Genomic DNA, 21,672 nt, shown 5'->3' with positions numbered 1-21,672 from the left:
TAAGAAAACATCTGTTACCTTATTTTGGGAAAAGATTTATTAGCCGTGACACCAAAAGCAACATCCATAAAAGAACAAATTGATAACTTCAACAAAACTTAAAATTTCTACTCTTCAAAAGACACTTTTGAAAATGAAAAGACAACTTATAGATGGGAAGAAAATCTGGACAAAACATAAATCTAATAAAGGACTTGTCTGTAGAATATATTAATGACCCTTAAAACTCAACAGAAGGAAGAGAAACAACCCAGTAAAAACATAGACAAAATATTCAAAAAGAAAGCTCACCATGAAAAGATTTTCAACATTATTTATCATTAGAGAACTGCAAAGTAAAACCACAGTGAGATACCATTAAACACCTTTGAGAGTGGTTAAAATTAAAAAGAATACCGTGCCAAGTTTTGGCAAGGATATAGACGAACTACAACTTCATACAATGCTGATGGGAATGTAAAAAACTATAACCACTTTGGAAAACAGTTCAGGAGTTTTTTAAAAAGTTAACATTCATGAACCAAAGACCCAGCCACTTTACTCATTTTTTTTTAATTAAAAGAAAAGGAAATTTATATTCATAGCCGCTTTATTTGTAATAGTCAAAAACTGTAAACCACCCAGATGTGCTCAACAGATGAGTGGAAAAACAAATTGCAGTTTATCATACAGTAGAATTCTAGTCAGCAATACAAAGGAGTAAACGATACCATCAGCAACATCAGTGAATCTCAGAATAATTATGCTTAATGAAAGGAGCCAAGAAGAAGAGTACATGTTGTATTTATATAAAAACTCAAGAAAATACAAATTATAGTGAAAGAAGGCAGATCGGCAGTAACTTGGATATGGGGGGTAAAGAAGGAATGAGAGAAGGTCGTACAAAGGAGCAGAAGGAAACTTGAGAATGATGGATATATTCACAGTGTTGATTGTGGTGGTGGTTTCATGCATATATGCATATGTCGAAACTCACCAAATTGTACACCTCAAATATATGCCAGTTTTTGTATGTTGATTATACTTCAGTAAAGCTGTTTAAAAGATTAATGGATTCAGGACTTTTAATTGTCATTGATGGGCAATTAGTCAATGGTATGTTTAGATTGAAATACTTAAGTTTCTTTTTACAGTATTATTATTAACTATACCATAGTGAAAAACACAAAGATAATTTATAATAAATATTTTTTTCAAATGGACTATTTATATTCATTTGTGAACCCTAACCAAAATTTACTATAATCGTAGAGGTGGAATATACCAATTAATTCAGTTTAAAACAACTAAGTAAGTAACTTTGGTAAGCACCTCAGGATTATAATTTATAAACAAAACCGCAAGTAATCACTGTAAACAACTGATGACAGTTGAACTGTTTAGCTTCTCATATATATTGTGTATTCAGTATGAAGTTTATTGCTGTGTGTTTATCCTGGAGATATTTATTTTTTCAGACTCAATACTCTTACAGTATAAAGTTTTCTTAAAATGATTAAAATCAGTGATTATTTGATGCTCTGTAAAGGACTTTGTAGTGGCATCTAATGTATGGATAACCAAAACCCATACATTGACCCATTCATGAAATTAGTCCTAAATTTTACCATTCTAACCTTGTTAGCTCACATGCAAGACAAATGACATGCAAGAGTCTAAAATCAGACAAGTATATTTATTTCTGAATATTTATATTTTAGAAGAGTAATTAAGTCCAATGTCTTGTTTCAGAAATACTGTCTACTATGAGTAGATGTAGCAAGATCACAGAAATTACAGATCTGTTTTAGAGTTCTCCAACATTTACTAGCATTAACATGAATCATTCTAAATAGTAGATGTACTTATAATCAAAATTCTTATTTAAATAGAAGTGAAAAAATACCTGTATATATTATTTTATGTATTTTCCCAAAACCTTTATATTAAGACTGCAGATAATCTAGACTCTAAGAAACATTGAGTTTTCAACTCCCTTTAAAGATGTCTGTTCATAATATTAACCTGTAGATAAATGACTTGTGCATTTTCTAATTGGTTTCATCTCTATGTGATAGATTTTTCTACTTCTGTACATATACTATTGATGTCTATTCCTGGCACTTCATAGGCTCATTATTTTTAATCCTAGTAATGTTCCTGAGAGGCAGTTATCATTATCTCTCCCTTTTGAAGTTGAAGAAGCCATTTCTTTGAAAGACTAATTTGACTAAGAGTCTTCTGCTAGTAAAAGGCAGAAACTGAGAATCAAATCCAGGTCCATCTGGCTCCAAAGTTTATACTCATTCTACTACAGAGAATATAATGAGCTTAATCTGGTGTTTTTATATTTCTTACTTTACCCTTGTAAAATTGTAAGCTCATTAAACACCAAATAAGAAATGCAAACTCTAATTCTAAAATGAGGTCAAATTTTTTAAAAAGCATAGCTTTAAACTATCGCTGTTGATATGTCATATTCTTCTTTTGATTTAGCATGAGACACCCAAATGATAGCTGTGTTGCTGTTATTGATTTTTTTTACATTATAACAATTTAATACATATAATTTAAATTAGGATCTGTGAAATACAGTTTTTAAAAGATTTAAAATATGCCTAAAATTGCCTTTGTTATAGAGTTTAATGTAAATTCAATATAATAATAAATACCAGTATATTCTATAGTGGGTTTTAACAAGTTTGATTTATTGAATTCAGAAAGTGTTTTATTCCAGGTTTACTACACTTTATAGAAATCCAGAGGAAAGAAAATAAAAACATAAAGGCTTCAGTCCACTTCAGTCTTATAAATAAAACTGTTGTGTAATGTTAATAGTTATCTCCTCCCATTTGCAATCTGGGTGGAGGGATAATGTTAATATGGATATGTCTAAAAGAAAACCTGAACATCCTTTACCAGCCTTAGCCCAGCCCCAAGGAAGAAACGCTGAAAAATACATACTTTTATTCCAACTATAATGATGTAATAACACCAGAATATAGCAGAACTCTTATATGAATATTACTACCATCCTTTTCTTTTCTTTTCTTCTCTTTTTTTTTTTTTTTGAGACAGATTATTTCGCCCAGGCTGGAGTGCAGTGGTGTAATCTCGGCCCACTGCAACCTCCACCTCCCGGGTTCAAGCGATTCTCCTGCCTCAGCCTCCTAAGTAGCCGGGATTGCAGGCACAGGCCACCACACCCTGCTAATTTTTGTATTTTTAGTAGAGACAGGGTTTCACCATGTTAGTCAGGCTGGTCTCGAAGTCCTGACCTCATGATCTGCCAACCTCGGCCTCCCAGAGTGCTGGGATTACAGGCGTGAGCCACCGTGCCCGGTCACTACCATCCTTGTCTTAGAAAAAGTCTTCTTTCCTCTGTTTGTATTGTCAACAAAACCAGTAACATGTCAGCAATCTTTTCTCCTTTTACCATTTCTGCACTCTAAAAAATACAGTAATTTCAGAAAAATCTGATGATGTACAAGGAAGAGTTCCCATCTCTCCGCTAGATTTCTGAAATTCCAGGTGTATGTTGGCATAATTCTCTTCCTAGCATGTGTTTGTGAAAAAAGAAGCTGGTGTCTAAATTATAAATTTTCTGACTCAGCTAAAAGTTATAATTTCAAAACTACATATCATCATTATTACGCTGGACTTTTATACTTGCTGTTAAGAAGTTTTCTTCTTTCTGGCCGGGCATGGTGGCTCATGCCTGTACAGCACTTTGGGAGGCCAAGGCGGGTGGATCACTTGAGGCCAGGAGTTCAAGACCAGCCTGGCCAACATGGCACAAAACCTATCTCTACAAAATACAGTAATTACCCAGGCATGGTGGCGTGTGCCTGTAATCCCAGCTATTCAGTGGCTGAGACACAAGAATCACTTGAACCCCAGAGGCAGAAGCTGCAAGTGAGCCAAGATCGCACCACTGCACTCCAACCTGGGTGACAGAGTGAGACTGTCTCAAAAAAAAAAAAAAAAATTCTTTCTAATGTAATTATTAATCCTATTATCAATTCATACGAGTTATATGAAAATTTTGTCTTAAAGATTAGAATCTCCTGACACTCTTAAGCAAAAATACTGTTTACCTAAAATGCGAACAAAGGGGCAAGCAGCAAATAAGTCATATTTTAGTTTTAGAAACGTACTGTTTGAATAAATCAGCATGTTCTGTATCTGATCATAGGACGTGTGCTCATTAATTGTGAATCTCAACAGGTAATGTTCTGAGCTTAGGTTAAAGAGTTTACAGTGATACTTTTGTTCATTATAGTTTAGTTTCCCTGAAATTTCAACAGTGACAATTTGTTTTGATTTTAAAGGAAATGTTGGGTGAACTCTTCACTCCTGTAGAAACACCTGAAGCACCAAACAGGGGATTCTTTAAAGGCTTATTTGGAGGTGGTGCACAATCTCTTGACAGAGAAGAACTATGTAAGTTGATTTATTTAATTTGGATAATCTATCTATAAAACAGAAACAAGCCATGCAAAAATTTTTTTATCTGTAAATTATGTTCACTTTTTTCTCTTTGTCACAGTTACTATTTCCATGTTTTAACAAAATACATAAAATTATTTTCTGTTATTCTATCCCAAATCAGGGAAATACTTTACTCAAGGAAATACCAAAATCAGAATAACTTTCGATTACTAAAAAGTAGTATTCACAATTTTAAGTAAATAATGTAGGAAGTACTTACTTTATTTTCATTAAACGTGATGTTATTTTAATGCTATGATTTTCTTTAACTGATAACCTTAACTTAGTTTTTACTTTAACATTTAATCTGTCTTTCAAAACCTCTAAAACTACTCTAGTTCATTTAACCTTCATCATAAGATAAACCTTCTGGTTCATTTAGTACCTTCCACGTAGTTGATACAAGTAAATAATTTGTACTTGAATGAACTAATGAATCAGTGAATGCTTGACCTTTCTTATAAATGGCAGCTATTATCTATCCTTTGATTTTTTTCTTTTTTTCTAAAATATTTAGAATTGTTGTTTCATGTTTGTTTGACTAATGGAAAAACTGCATCATTAAATAGCAGTAAGTAGCAGTGCAATGAAATTTTTTTGAACTTACCCAAATGATTGGTCTATAGTTTTATTTCAGTTTAAAAAATGAAGACTGTTCAAGTCAGTGGGAACTGATAATTTGGGATAAAATTCTCACTGAGGAAAATTTATAACGTTATATAAAACTCAGAAAATGTATTTCTAAAATTTGTTAAAGACGTCAAAGAAGTAATCATATAGTAAGGAGTTTTCAAGAACAGTATCCGTGGGGAAAGAAGCCCAGAGCGGAGAGCCTGACAAGTTGGGGCACTTTGACTCTGCAGTACTTTGCTAATGAGGCTGAGGTACTAAGCTGTGCTAGGGCTAGCAAGATGGGCTCCCCAACCTGGCAAGAGTGGGGACCCTAAAATAACTCCTGCTATTTGCAAAGACACCAAAGGGCTATAATTTAAGAGTAAGGGTGAACTGGGAATAAACTACCCACCTCCCCTCACCACACACACACACGACTTTCAGCTCAGCTTCAAATATCTGGGTGGCCTGTAAAATCTTCAGTGTTAATTGTTAATTAAGATTTTTCCAGACTGCTAGAGTCCCTAGCTCCTGGCAGAAGCAAATGAAAAAATGATCTCAGAAAGAATATAGTATATTCCAAGTCCTCAAATTATCTCTACAAATAATTTTTCAAATATGTAGTCATAGATAACCAGGAACATAGATGACCAGAAACCAGTCATAGATAACCAGGAACATTAGGAATCAACAGCATGATTAATAAAACAGAAAAGGCAGGATAGGTACTTCACATATTGGAATTATCAGACACAGACTATAAAATAATTATTCATAATTGTGTTCAAGAGGCTAAATATCATGCCTGAACATTGTATCAGGTAACTGAAAACTGTAGAAGTCAGTAGCAGTAGATGTGAAAAAATCCAGAAATTCTAGACCTGAAATACTCAAAAACTAGAATAAAAAACCCAATAGATAGGCTTAACTACAAATTAGACAAACGTGAAGAAAGAATTATGTAACTTAAAGATACGTTAGGAGAAGTCATCCAAAATGCAGCACAAAGAAACAAACAAAATACGTAGTAGGAGAGGATTAAAAAAAGTTGCTGTGAGAAGATCTAACATAAGTTCAGACCTTCTCAAAAAGGAAATAGGAAGGACTGCAAAGAAGAATACTTATATATAAATGTAAATATATATATAAAGAAATAAGTCAGAAAACTTTTTAGAATTGATACGGTGATCGACAAATTTGAGAAGCCTAATTAATTCCAATGATGTTTTTAAAAATTCTCAATTAACTAATCTCATTAAAATATAGTACACCAGAGACAAAGAGAAAATCTTTAATGTGGCTAGAGAAAAATTATAGATATTTTTTAACAAATAGAGACCGATACATGACTTCTCAACAGCCAAAGATGGTAAGGTGATCTTCTGTATATTGACAGAAAATTATATTGATTATATTTAATCCATAATTCTATACGCAAAAATTATTTAAGAATGAGACATTTTTAGACAAATAAGTAAACCTTGCCGTCACACTAAAGGGAATTCTAAAGGGTACACATCAGATAGAAGGAAAATAATCTTGGATGGGATGTCAGAGACACACAGTGATTTGGAACAAAAGTGATATGTGCATAAATATAGTTAATATAATCTTTATGACCTGCAAAATAAAGGTGTATGGCATGTGTATACACACATACACAGACAATAACATAGCCCAAAATATGTCATAACATTAAGGAGTTTAAAAACAGTAAGTGGATTTAAGGTGATCTGAGATTCTTGAATTTTTTGGGAAACTTGTAAAAAGTATTCATTGGCATTGATAAGTTAAGGACACATGTAATTTACAGGATAACCTGTAAAACTTAGAAAAATAGAACATAACTTCCAGATGAATAGCAGATAAATCACAGTCATTCCGAAGCAAAGCAAAAAGAGAGAGAATACAAAACAGATGGGATAAGCAGATAGTACATAAAGCATGGTAGATTTAACTTTAATATAAATAATGGTAATAAATGTAGGCAGAATAAATGTTTCAGCTAAAAGACAAAAATGGTTAGACTGAATTTGAAAAGAAAAGGCCAGCGTCGAGTCTCATACCCATAATCCCAGCACTTTGGAAAGCTTAGCCGGGAGGGTTGCTGGAGACCAGGAGTTCGAGACCAGCCTGGGCAATATAACAAGACCCTGTCTCTACAAAAAATTTAAAAATTTAGTGGTGGTATGCACCCGTAGACCCACTTATGAAGCTGAGGCAGGAGCATCACTTGAGCCCAGGAGTTTGAGGCTATAATGAGCCATGATTATACTACTGTCATCCCAGCCTGAGTGACAGAGCAAGACCCTGTCTCTAAAAATACATTAATTAATTAATTAAACAGAAATGTACATTGTTTATAGGGGACATATATAAAACATAAGGACACAAAAAGGTGAAATTTAAAAAGATGGAAAAGCATGATCACAAATGAATCAGCTGGTATAACTATATTAATATAAGCAAAATTAGACATTAAGGCATTATTTGAATGTACCTACTATTTTGACTTCAAAATATATAAAAACAAATATTGACATAGCTAATGGAAGAGACATTTTCTCAATCATCATAAGTTCTAAATATAGATTTAATAATAAGCAGTTATATCAATCAGATTTCAATGAGTTAAAATAACTTTAGTGTATACAATTTGATCACAGTGCAGTTATGCTTGTAATCAATAACAAAGATAAGTTTAAATCCACATGTTTGAAAACAGAAATATACTTACCTTTGGATAACTCTTGTGTCAGAATTTATGACCATTGGTATGTAACTAAAGTAATCCTTAAGAGTGAAAATTTTAATCTTAAATATGTATTAGTATTTGAAAAAGAAAACATGAAAATGAGTGAACTCAGCATTCATCTCAAAAAGTTAGAAAAACAGCAAAATAAACCAAATAAAAAAGATTAAGATATTAATGAAATAGTAGAATACAATCGAAAAATTAACAGAGCTGTCTTAGTTCAGGCTGCTATATCAAAATACCATAGACTGGGTGGCTTTTAAACAACAGAAGCTTATTTCTTACAGCTCTGGAGGTTGGAAGTTTGAGATCAAGGTGCCAACAGGATTGAGTTGCTTGGGGGTCCTATTCTGGCTTACCGACAGCCTTCTGGCTGCATTCTCACCTGGAGGAAAGAGAGCAAGCTACCTCTCTGGCCTCTTTTTAAGGGCTGTAATCCCATTGATGAGGACAATACCCTTTTTACCTCCCAAAGGCCCCCACTTCTGACATTACATTAGGGAAGGATTAGATTTCAACATATGACTGAGGGGGAGGGGGCGGGGGACACAACTGTTGAGTGTATAACAAAAGCCAAAGTTGATTCTCTAAGAGTCTAATAAAAATGATAAACCTCTTGTGAAACGAAGCACGAAAAAAGAAATGCACAAGTAGATGCTATTAGGAATGGGAAAAAAAGGAATAACACTGAAGTTAAAAATAAGAGAATGTAATGTATAACTTTATTTTTGAAGGAATTTAATTGTTTTACCAATTACAACGGAAGTGGACAAAAAGATAAAAATTCTAATAGTACTGTAACTATCAGACATTGAAGCCATCATTTTAAACTTTTCTGCAAGTAAACTTCTGGTACAAATTGGGCTTCATTAATATTTCTTCCAAATATTTAGGGAAAAAAATAATTCAACTCTCACACAAACTCTTCCAAAAGATAGGAAACAATAGGTACACTCATCAACTCATTTTGTGTGGCTAACACAACCTTGACACCAAAAACCAAAATAGTATTAGAAAGGAAAAAAACAAAGACAAATATCATTTATAGATAGAAAATCTGAAATGAAATATTAAGATAGCAAATAATATGTAATAAAGATAATATACCAAGACCAAGTTTGGTTTGTACCAGGAATTCAAAGTTGATTTATCATTAAAAAAAAAAAAAATCTTATCCATTCCTGATAGAGACTCCTAGAAACTAAATTGCAAATGTCACTCTTAATGCAGGAACATTAAATGACATTAAAATTTTTTCCTTTGAAATTAGAAATGACACATAGTGCCCACTATTAACACATACATTCAGCATTCTTTTCAAGTCCCTAGAGGGTGTGGAAAGGGAAGAAAAAATGAAGTACTATAATACGAAACAGAAAACAAAACAGTCATTTGCAAATGATTGATATGATGACATATTTAGAAGAACCAAAAGAATCTATAGCTAAATTGTTAGAAATAACAGAGGTTACCAAACTTACTAGATGTAATCATATACAAAAATAAAATTTAATTTATATTAACAATAATAAAAAATGAAAAAATTTAAATTACTATTTGTATAGTTTTCTGTTGCTGCTATAACAAATTACCACAAAATTACTAGCTTAAAAGAACCCAAATTTATTACCTTACAATTCCATAGGTTAGAAATCAACACAGTTCTTATGGATGTTCCCATGGCTGTGTTTCTTGTTGGAAGTTTCAGGAGAGAATCCATTTCCTTGCCTTTTTTAGCTTCTAGAGGCCATCCACATTCCTTGGCTTCTGGTCCCATTGTCAGTATTCAAGGCCAACAACCTTGCATATCTCTATTTTTCTGAAGCCACATCTCTGTCTGCCCACAGCTGAAAAAAAAAAAAAAAAAAAACTCTTTGCTTTTAAAGACCCATGTGATTAGGTTAGGCTCACCTAAATAATGCAGGATGAACTCTATGTCTGGGTCCTTAGTCACATCTGCAAAGATCCTTTTCCTATATAAGGTGACATATTCACAGGTTCCAGGGATTAGAATGTAGCCATCTATGGGGGAAGGGGGACATTACTCTGCCTATCACCCATAGTATTTCTTTTAATTCAGTATCTAGAAATAAATCTTAAGAGAACATGTTCAGAATCTCCATGAGGAAAGTAGAAAATTAGAAAAATTTGTTTATGCTAAATGACAAGTTAATGGGTGCAGCACACCAACATGGCACGTATATACATATGTAACAAACCTGCAGATTGTGCATATGTACCCTAAAACTTAAAGTATAATAAAAATTAAAATAAAATAAAAGAAAAAGAAAAATTTGTTGAGAGAAGTTAAAGAAGATTCAAACAAATTAATGAGTATACCATGTTCATGGAATAGAAGATTCAATAGAAGATACCAGTTCTCTCAAAACTGATGTCTGTATGTATATATACACATATACACTTAATGTAGTTCTAATCAAAATCCTTCCAAAAATGTATAGCTAATTCTAAATTTTATATGCATATTCAAAGAGCTCTTACCACTTCTATTTTACATAGGAGTGGAGGTTCTAGCCAGGGAAATTAGGCAAGAAAAGCAAGTAAAAGGCATGCAAATTGGAATGGGAGAAGTAAAACTATCTCTATTTGCAGATCTTTAGATCTGCAAATCTTATCTTTAGAAAATCCTAAGAAATCCACACAAAACTAATTATAGCCAATAAACAGTTTTAGCAAGGTTTCAGGATACAAGATCAATACAGAAAATGAATTGCATTTCTATACACAAGCAATGAATAATTCAAAAATGAAATTAAGAAAACAGTTTCATTTATAGCAGTATCAAAAAATAAGCCACTTAGACATAATTTAACCAAAGAAGTATAAGACATGTACAATAAAAACTTCAAAATATCATTTTAAGAAACTAAGATGTAAGTCAGTGGACCTACATCTCATGTTCATGGATTAGAAGACTTAACATTGTTAAGATGGCAGTATCCACAAATTGATCTACACATTTAACACAATTCGTATCAAAATCACAACTTTTTTTTCAGAAAGCAGTAAGCTGTTCTTAAAATTCAAATGAAAATACAAAGAATTCAAAATAGCCACATACAGACACACACACACACACACACACACAAATATTGAAAAAGAAAAAAGCTGGAGGGACTCAAACATTTCAGTTTCAAAACTTACTACAAAGCTGTAGTCATCAAGACAGTGTGGTACTGGCATAAAGATACATAAATAGAGTTGAGACTCCAGAAATAAGCTTATACATTTATGGCCAGTGGTTTTTTTTTACAAGGATGCCAAGAAAATTACGTGGCCAAAGAATGGTCTTTTCAATAAGTGATGTTGGAATAACTAGATATTCATCTGAAAAAAAAAAAAAAAAAGATGTTGGGCCCCTGCTTCACACCACACAAAAAAATTAACTCAAAATGGCTCAAAGACCTCAATATAAGACCTAAAACTGTAACACTCTTAGAAGAAACCAGGTATAAATTTGTGTAACCTTGGATTAGGCAGTGGTTTCTAAGATATGACACCTAAATCACAAGCAACCAAAGGAAAAAAAAAGGTTGATTGGAATTTATCAAAATTTAAAACGTTGTGCTTCAAAGAATACTAACGAGAAAGTGAAAAGATGATCCAAAGAATGGGATGAAATATTTGCAAACACATATCTGATAATCAGATTACGTCTAGTGTCCAGAATATATTGAGAACTCTTAAAACTCAATAATAGAAGACAAATAGACCAATTTTTAGGTGGATCTGTATATTAGTCTATTCTCATGCTGCTAATAAAGACATACCCAAGACTGGGTAATTTATAAAGAAAAAGACATTAAATGAACTCACAGTTGCATATGGCTGGCGAGGCCTCACAATCATGGCGGAAGGCCGAGGAGCAAAAGTACATTTTACATGGCAGCAGGCAAGAGAGCCTGTGCAGGGGAACTGCCCTTTATAAAAGCATCAGATCTGATCTTGTGAGACTTGCTCTCATGAGAACAGCACGGGAAAACCTGCCCCCATGATTCAGTTACCTCCCACTGGGTCTTTTCCATGACACTTGAGGATTATGGGAGCTACAATTCAAGATGAGATTTGGGTGGGGACACAGCCAAACAGTATCAACCTCAATAGATATTTATCCAAAGAAAATATGCAAATGACAAATGAGTGCATGAAAAGATCTTCAGCATCTTTTGTCATTAGGGAAATGCAAGTCAAATCCACAATGTGATACCACTTCACACTTAATAGGATGGATGTCATCAAAAAGATTCACAATAACAAATGTTGGCAAGGATGTGGAGGTATTGGAACCCTCATATATATTATTGGTTGAAATGTAAAATGGTGCACCCTCTCTGGAAAACTGATGGTTCCTCAAAAAATTAAACATACAATTATCACATCACCCAGCTATTCTATGCCTAGGCATATACCCAAGAAAATTGAAAACATGCATTTACCCAAACATTTGTATAAATGTTCATAGTAGCTTTATTCATAATAGCCAAAAAGTGGAAACAACCCAGATGTCCATCAGCTGATGAATGAATAAGCAAAATACACCTTATCCATAAAATAATACATTATTCATCCATAATAAGTGATGAAGTACTGATGCATGCTACATCATCAATAACCTTTGACATTACTCTCAGTGAAAGAAGCCAGTTACAAAAGGCCACCTATTGTATGAATCCATTTAAATGAAATACTCAGAATAGGCAAATTTATGGAAACAGAGAGTAGGTTAGTGGTTGCCAAGAAATGCAAAGAGTGGGAATGGAAAGTGACTGCTAACAGGCATGGAACTTCTTTTGCAGTGATGAGATGCTCTGGTATTCATTAATAGTGGTGGTGATTCACATCCTTATGAATAAAGTAAAAATCGCCAGTGTATTCACTTTAAAGGAGCAAATGTTGTGGTATACGAGTTATATTTAAAGAAAAAGGAAAGAAAGAAATTTAAGCTGAGGAACCAGGAAACTTGAGATCAGCCTTTAAAGAATTTAAGACTTTTGCAGTGATCTAAGTGTTAGGTAAAAAGCATCTGGATAGCAAAGAGAAAGAAAACAGTGAATCGCAAGGTCTTTTGATGGAAAAATGTGATCCATTTGGTAAGTGACAAGATAAGTGGAGAAAAAGAAAAGAATATAGCATGCCTACAATTTTTGGAGACTGAAATAGACTACTGAATAATATTCTTCATTTATCTTTACTTCTGAGCCTAAGCACAGTATATTTTTAAGTAAGAGGAAGTGTGGAGTAAATAAACATAATCAAATCTGTATATTTGAAGCTAAATATCTTCCTTTTTTTTGCACAAAAGAGCAGTTTTTGCCATTATATAATTGATAACAATATACCTTTATTTGTTTCATTAAATATTTACCAGCTCCTTTTTTGTATAAGTCTTGTTGTATGAGCTAGTATAGAATATTTAATGTACATTGTGTTTTTGCATGTTTGAAAAAGTATCTAAAAATTATTAAACCAATCATAACAAAAGAAAGCATGTATTAAGCATATTTCACTTTATAATTTTATTTCAATTATATTACCACTCAATCCAAAAATTGTATTTTATTATTAGTAAAATGTTCATGTTTTGAGTTACTCTTTCATTTATCAAATGTGTTCAGTTGGAGAATCGTCCTCGGGAAAGGCTTCAAGGAGCCTTGCACAGCATATTCCTGGCCCTGGTGGCATTGAAGGTGTGAAAGGGGCAGCATCTGGAGTTGTTGGTGAATTAGCACGAGCCAGGCTGGCACTAGATGAAAGAGGGCAGAAACTTGGCGATCTGGAAGAAAGAACTGCGGCCATGTTATCAAGTGCAGAGTCATTTTCTAAACATGCTCATGAGGTACGACTCTCAAACAGATATTTGAACAAAAAGCTCTAGGTAAAGCAAGTATCAATGTTATTTTATTTTTATAGCTATTGTATTTCTACACCCATGAATTTGCATATATTCATTGTACAATTGCAAGTTCCTGATTTTTGCCACCAGAGGGAACCATTACAGGAATGTATCTCCAATAGCCTTTGGTTTCTTACTATAAGATTATAAATTTTGAAGGAATCTGCCCACCTTCAGGCTTTTGGTAAGCGTAGCTAGCAGCTTTGCAACTATTTCTTAACGAATGCAATACCAATGTCAATTTTTCTTAATGCCTCAGAGTCTACTACCACTTTGTCCTAAAGAAAGAAATAATTTGCCTCCTTGAGTCTTCCAGGTAGATATAAATAACTAAAATTGACAAACCTTTTTACTTAAATAAACAATACTAAGTCCGCATTGTGGACCAATTCATATGGAGGAGTAGAGAGATGCATTTTGCAATGGTGGACCTAGGAAGTCATGATAGAGCTCAAAAACACATGCTGTAAAGTAGGGATCCCTGACTGGTCCCCTTACACCACATCATGCTCTTGAAAAGCTGAATTTAAAAGCCTTTACAGGAAATACACATTTTTCATTTTGACACACAGGCCTGCCTTTCCTTGATGCTTTACACTAGGTTACTTCACACACCGAGTTCCTAGGCTGGCCCTGGAGGACATTTTGAATTTGTCTGAAGAAACAATTTTAAGGTTGTTTTTATATTTGAGCACCCAATTTATAGTGGTAGCTCTTTTTTAAATTTTTCAACCAAAAGTCATTTCCTCCTTGCTCAAAAATGCGGAAACCTAGAACGCATGAAGAGGTAACTTGACCTGGAAGATACATGTCTAGGGCTTCAGAGAGGTTCAGAGATCCTTTATGATTACTGGTACTATACCCAGGCACCTCAGATACAGGCTTGTGGTGGTCAATTTAGGTCGAGATTTTTGTTGTCATAACCCTACACCTGATTGTATGATCTCTACAGCATGTAGCACTTCAGTCAATTTCGGAATATATTCACACTCTGAATATTTAGGAAAGAGCTTAATCTCACACTGTTAACTTTCCCTTCTACCAGTTGTTCTTGAGCCATATTTCAGAGTCTAAGGAAAACAGTACATTGAGGTAGTTACAGTCACAGGTTCTTGAATTAGACTGCATGGGCACAAATTCCAGTTTCACTACTGCATTACCTTGGGCAACCCCTAGAAGCTTCAGTTTCATTTATTAAATGGGGAGAAAAACAGTGCCTAGACCAAGAATGGTTGTGACTGAAATCAAGTAGGGAAAGTGTGTTATGCAGTGTCTGGCTCAGGGTAGATGCTCAGTAAATTTGAGACGGCAGGAGGAGTAGCATTTTCAACCTTTAATTCCCCAGTTCTTCAAGCATTATTTTTAATTCATAGTACAAAATAAAAATCATCGTACTTTTATATTACTAGCTTAAGTCACCAAATTATGTCACATTTCTAAGAAATCTGTGGAACTTCTAGGCTAGTTCTTAATGTATATCGTATTTTTTCCTCCAAATAGAATAGTTCTTACTGCTCTCAATAAGTTGATTTGAAGTAAGCAATATAGTAGCACTACAGAATATTGCAGAATGACATAATGTTTTGGAAAAATATAGAAATCACTTATAAATGTTATTGTTCTGGCATTTAAAAAACATGTTTTTCTTTTTTTCCCCCTTTAGATTATGTTGAAATATAAAGATAAGAAGTGGTACCAGTTCTGACAACCAGAATCCAATAAGTCCAACTTCAGCCAGAAGGAAAAAAGTTTTCCATTTTTATTACATTCTTTAGAAAAGTTAACATTAAAGGGATGTTCATCACTGAATACTGTTCTTTACTAGCACAATCATGCATTGTTTTACCTCAGTCATGTGGCTTTAACTGAGGAGTGTTCACACGCACTCAAAATGGAGTATATGGTGTGTGCCAGTTATGAGTTGACAATTTGGGAATTAAACAGGTCACACGTGACAGATGAAGAAACCAAGGGGACTGCTGAGGAGACCTGGTGCAGGGACTAATCCTGGATCATTCCTGTATTAAACTTTCATATGCCAAAAGGGTTTGTGCCGTTTTATCTGCCATCAGTGTTTGACCTGTTTGGGGTAGAGGCAATAAGTCAGAAGTCTTGAAGCTGAAATAGTTATATATGTGTCATTGGACTGGATTATAAACAGCTGTCTTGGACTTTCCCTCTCTTTGACTGATCATCAGTATCATTAGTGAAAAAGAAACAAACTGTTTGTTATCATCTCTTTAGACAGATAAGCTGAATGGTGGGCTTTAAATAATAAAAACATACACATACTTGACTTGTGTATGAGCTACTCTTGGATTCTTGTTATTATAGACTTGTATTTAGTTCATATTTTGTCAAAAGCAAAACAAGAAGATACATCACTTTTCATTGAAAAGAAAAGTGTAGAGCATGACTGAATTGCTCATCATTCTGGGAGTTTCCATGTAGTGGCTATGCAGTGTGGAAAGTGAGAAAAACCTCCATTGTGGTGAGGAGAATACTTCAATGTCCCTTGTCCTTGTTCTCATTAATTCAGCTAAAGGTGGATTTGACCAAAATAATACTGGTTAAATTTGTAGAAATGTTGAAATTGGCTATGTTTTTAATTTTGCTTGAATTTTTATAAAATGTTTAACCAAATGTACCTTTGCATTCTTTAATTAAAATTGCTTAAAAAAAACTTTCATTATTTCGGTAAAATGCTCAGCTCCCTTTTTAAAATGCCCTTTATTTGCTAACTGTTCCAATACACTCAGGTGATGAGCCAGTTAAATCTTAGCGCACATGCTATCGCATGGAAAATTACAAGCATCTGTTGTCAATAATTATCTATATAAGAGTTTAGTCTGATGACCTACAAAATATTTTCTGTAGAAATATACTATAAATCTGTACATATCCTTTCAAGGTTTTAAAAAGCCAAAAAGAAAGGAAAGTATGTACACTGTGATAACTAAATTATTTCTGTATTGGAATATAATACAATTCGAGACCAGCAATGGACAATGAATGATTGTTTCATAGAATAGCATTACGAGCAGGAAAGAAACCACCTAGTAGATCTAGAAGTAAGCAATCTCAGAATACAGACTAATCTGAGATTATTATTGATTGTTGTTAAAGCAACCCAGTAGAAGCAAAATGGAAGCATTAAAATTAATGTTAATGAAATTTAAATATTGTCTTCTATAAAAAATTCCTTTAAGTTATTTTGTTTTTTCATTAAGAGATAATCAGAACACATAGTAAACAGGGTGGTTGTTTTTCTATTCCATATGATCATTAAAGGAATATGTAGGACATCTTAACTTTTTCATACAGTCTGTTATGCATATTTTCCTCTACTCTTCATTAATAAAGCTTTTATGTTTACATTTTATAACATGCACTACTAGATACAAAAGTTTACATCAAAGTTTACTTTAAATATCATTTGGTAGGGACTAAATGTGTGTGATAGAGATAATTGATCAAGCCAAAAGAAATATTTTTTAAGTAAGCCCTTTTCAAAAGTTTTCGAATTTATAGAAAGCACCAATGAATAACATATTTCTGTTTAATGTCAGCTGTCTGAACATTCAGCAGTTTATAAATTGCTTAATTTGTGTTATCTATTACCCAGTAAACCCATAGTTCCATGATATGTCACAGGAAGTGTTAGGTCCTATTTTAAAGGTACAGTTTTGTGAATGTCATCAATAAAATCAACAGTTATGGATTTGAAGAAGTTGAGAAAGCATTATGTAGATTAATATACTGGTTGGTTCCCTATCTATGTGGAAGGTCATATTAGCTGCAATTATTTAATTTGCTGTGTTGTGTTATATAACACAAATATATTTGTATATTAACTTCATTTTTACTGTCATTTTTCCTGTTGTATACAAAATGAACTAATCTTGTAATTATTTTCAAATATAGAAGTATATACATTTACCTTAGATGGATTTCCAAGATTTTGTAAGAAAATCATAAATCAGTGTTTTGAGTTATTTAATTTTTAAATTAATCTACAAATTATGCACAACAAACTAGAGACTCAGTTACGATTAGAAAGCTTAAAGTATGTTTGAGTGTAGGAAATAAGCTTCTCAGAGTTATACTTGATTCTGTCTGTAGATAAGAGACAGTCTACAGTAATAACTAACCCAGGGAATTTACTGTAATTTGAGAGGTAACATCTCTAATTTTTTTTCTTTTTAAATACAGAAAGTAATAGTCACCAGCAAGCCATGATTTCAGGAAAACTGACCAAAAAAAAAAAAGTCAAAATAGAAAATATCAGAAAAATGAAAGATTTTTGTGTGCCCTCTCCATATCCTCATTGTTTTGTTGCATTTGTCCTTGACTCTAAAATCATTGAAGTATTCATGATTAGTAGTTTGTAAGTAGGAAGTGGTTTTTCTGTATGTACCATATATCCAGTTCATTTCAGTTTTCAAACTAAAATCCATATATATTTGCTGAGAAAGTTATTTGAAATCTTATATTCTGACAAATTCTGTACATTACATCCATTTGAAGTTGTGCATCATCTTAACACTTTTGCTTTGCATTTCAATTGTACAAAGTGTTTCCAAAAAAATGGTTATAGATTCGACTGAGCTATTACTAACTTCTCCGTTTGATTTTTTATGGATGTGAAAAATGCTGCTACTTGTCTATGTTATTATGTGTAAGTATATTACAATTTAATTAAGTACAGTAGTTTAAAGAGCGAAGCAATTTTTTTTTTTTTTGGCTTAGAACTTAATTGTAGGTTCCTCTGAAGCTATTTCTTGTAGATATGTGAGTGTTTTAAACAAGTCTGAAAGTGTTACATACTTTTAGGTTACAGGGGTGCTGGGGAGACAGCTGAGGAAAGGAAGAATATGTGGAAGACACTACGGAGTTCAAAGTTTTACCCTGAGTTCTATCTTCCATATATGTTTTGCTTAAGGCATTTCTCATGTGACATTAGAAAAGCTATATCCAAAGGTAAATTTTTTGTGGCAAAGATTTATTTTACACTTTAACTTTTGGGATTTTATTTGTTTCAGCAAAATAAAGAGCACTGAACTTTAAACTTGAATTTTTTCTGCACTTTTTTAGGTAATGAAAACTTTTTATTATCATTTAATCCACATTGCTCAGTTTAAACCAAGTGATACATGTGTATAAAACATACCAAAATCATGAATATGCTGCTAGCTGTACCTTAAATAAACTGATCAGTTTTAAAACCTTTAATAGGGTTTTATATAGATTTAAAAAATAGTAAAATAATCTGCTGTATGTTTCAGTGTTCTTGGTCTTAAATTATTGCAACACTTTCAGATTTGTTTTAAGATCATACAGTAACATGTTATATTTATACATACTGCTAGAAAATATACTTTTAGTTTTAAAATGGAATTTTTATAAATGTACTTTAATTTTAAAAATGGTGAACTTGTTAAGTTTAAGTCAAAGTACTTAAAAAGTATGTATATTATCCATACAAAAAGTTATGTTTTACGCTTATAATAAGAAATACTGGTATCTCATATCGAGATACAATTAATTTTAAAAAATCATACATCATTTAAAAATCTTCACACATGAACAGGAAAGATACCATTTCTATGCTTTAAAAAACCCTCTATTGAGCATTTTCAAATATTAATTTTATTTTGGGGGAAAGTGCCCACAACAATAATTGCAAGATCTTTCTCAATAGCTTCAGCTTGCTGTTGGATGCCTACCTTAACTATTGTTTTAAAATATAGATATATATATATATATATTTAAAATAGTTTTCCAGGTATTTTCTTCTACCTTTTTTAAAAATAAATTTCCAAAAATGAAAACAGAGTTTATGTATTTTTGTCAATGAAGGTTTTTATTTTGTAGTTTATAGAATTTGTTCCTTATCAGTTTGATACTTGATCAGCATTCTTAGACTTTTTAATCTGTATTTACTTTGGGGGAAAAAAAAGCACTCCTATATCTTAAATGTCCTTTTTTTTTTTCTTTTCCCTTTTAGGGTATTTGTTCTCTTGGATTGAAATTTATGCCCACAGATTTTTCTTTTCATTTGAAAATGAATGTGAAGATACTGTTTACAGCTTTTGTTAATTGCACTTTTCATCACTCTGATCAATTTCTTGTAAAGTGCTATGGGAATTATTTTTCCTGTGAATATTAATGGTTTTACTACTGCCTCCGAAGTTTTAAAAAAGTTTCTGTAGACAGAAAACAGTTGTTGCAACCAAAAACTACCAAAAAAAGAAAAAAAGGGAAAACTGGCTTACCTTTCTCAGATGAATTAAATGATTTTAATAACTTCCCAATTACCAGGGTTATAACATTGCTTTCTTCAGTTATTAATACAGTCAAATTAATTTTAACAATATAGGCACAATTCATTTACAAATTCAGTACAGTAATCCAGGGCTACATGTAAGTGGTCTTTTTATTTTATTCTTTACATCAGAAAAATCATGAATGTCAGTTTTGCCAGTATTTTACAATGAGGCTCATTGTTTAAAATTTTATAGTGTATGACATGTAAATAAACCAGTATTTATTGTAGGTTGTTTGACTCAGGCATTTCAAATGGATATAGGTTAATGGCAATGGAATCCTATTTATTTGGTAGTTGTTTTTTTTGTTTGTTTTTGTTTATTTATTTTGCTATTTGTTTATTTACTTTTGCTATTTGTTGTCTAAACTGCTTCAACTGAAGACAGTGTAAGGAGTTGAAAATAGAATCAACATAGCAATGGAAAGCAATGCAAAGAGGGTAAATCTTGTTTTAATTTTTTTAACTTTTTTTTGTAAATAAATAGTACTGTGATACTTTAGGTGTGACCTCTATTCCACATGATAGTTAGAACCAGAAAAACACTTTTGCTTTCTAGTTATACTATTGGTTCATTGTAAATGCATTACCAAAAGACAATATGAAAAAGAGCAAGATTAAGTTTTTCTAACATTGTCCACTTCAGAGGCAAGCATGCTTGGTATAGAGCTCTAGCTTGTGTATACCTTAAACTGTAACTTGCAGGTGTTTTTCAGTTGCTGCACTTTTTATTTAATCTTGCTCAGTCCCAGTAACTATCTCAAAGGTAATTGCTGGAATATGCATTTTGAAATACGGTTTAAAAAAAATCTGTGTATTGTTTCATCTAAAAAGAAAAGCACTATTGCAAACACTAAAAACGTGTTAAACTTTGTAGTTATTTTGCATTCCTGTACTTTACAAACTGTCATCACAGCAAAATTTAAAATTAGGTAATGAAATATTTTTGTAAATAAATACCGTTAAGCTGGTATTTTAAAAAATGTATTATAAATTAATGTTTCTGGAAAATGTTCATATATATGTATATGAATGTCTCTTTATGCTGAAGGGCTCTGATTGGGCAAAATAAAATACTCTAATCTCTCCTGAAACTAAACAAGCCCTTTTTCCTGGAAAATTTGTTCTAATTTTTTTCTGAATTATGGAATTAATCTATTAATAACCTAAGAAAATATTTGATAAAAAATAGATTCCCACATTTGCTGAAAGTGAAGCTAATCATATAACTCAGGTAACCAACTATATTTTTCTTGACTATCTGGAGTTTTTGGTGAAAAACGCCTACCCTTGTGTTGGGTGGATTGAGAGTAAAGGAGACAGGGTGAGAGTTAAGGAATAGGAATGAAATCCAAGTGCATGCTTCTTGCCCTTTAGTGTGTACACGAATCACCTGGGGATCATATTAAAATACAGATTCTGATTCAGTGCATTTGAGATGTGGCCTGATTTTGCATCTCTAACAAGCTTCAAGCTAATATAGATGCTGCTGATCTTGGAACATACTTTGAGTAGCAAGGATATGGATAGTTTCCACAGAGTGTCAGTGTCCAACTACTTGTACCAAAAATGAGTATCACATTAATGAATCTTGAA

At 32.6% G+C, this 21,672-nt stretch overlaps 1 protein-coding gene across 2 annotated transcripts in view; it reads left to right on the top strand.

Annotated features, from left to right (window-relative positions):
* LOC116463139 (syntaxin-binding protein 5) overlaps positions 1-21,302 on the top strand; it is a 185,724-nt gene extending 164,422 nt beyond the window's left edge. For both annotated transcript variants that reach the window (XM_032146104.2, XM_032146103.2), the window contains 3 exons: positions 4,311-4,422; positions 13,474-13,694; positions 15,415-21,302. In XM_032146104.2, the coding sequence (XP_032001995.1) occupies positions 4,311-4,422; positions 13,474-13,694; positions 15,415-15,456 (375 nt within the window). In that variant the 3' untranslated portion in view covers positions 15,457-21,302. The remainder of the gene's footprint in view (positions 1-4,310; positions 4,423-13,473; positions 13,695-15,414) is intronic.
* The last annotated feature ends 370 nt before the right edge of the window (positions 21,303-21,672 follow it).

Source organism: Hylobates moloch, unplaced genomic scaffold, assembly GCF_009828535.3.
Source record: "Hylobates moloch isolate HMO894 unplaced genomic scaffold, HMol_V3 SCAFFOLD_26, whole genome shotgun sequence".
Taxonomy (NCBI): Eukaryota; Metazoa; Chordata; class Mammalia; order Primates; family Hylobatidae; genus Hylobates; species Hylobates moloch.
Note: the sequence above shows the minus strand (reverse complement) of the source record. Positions and strands in the feature narration are given on the sequence as shown.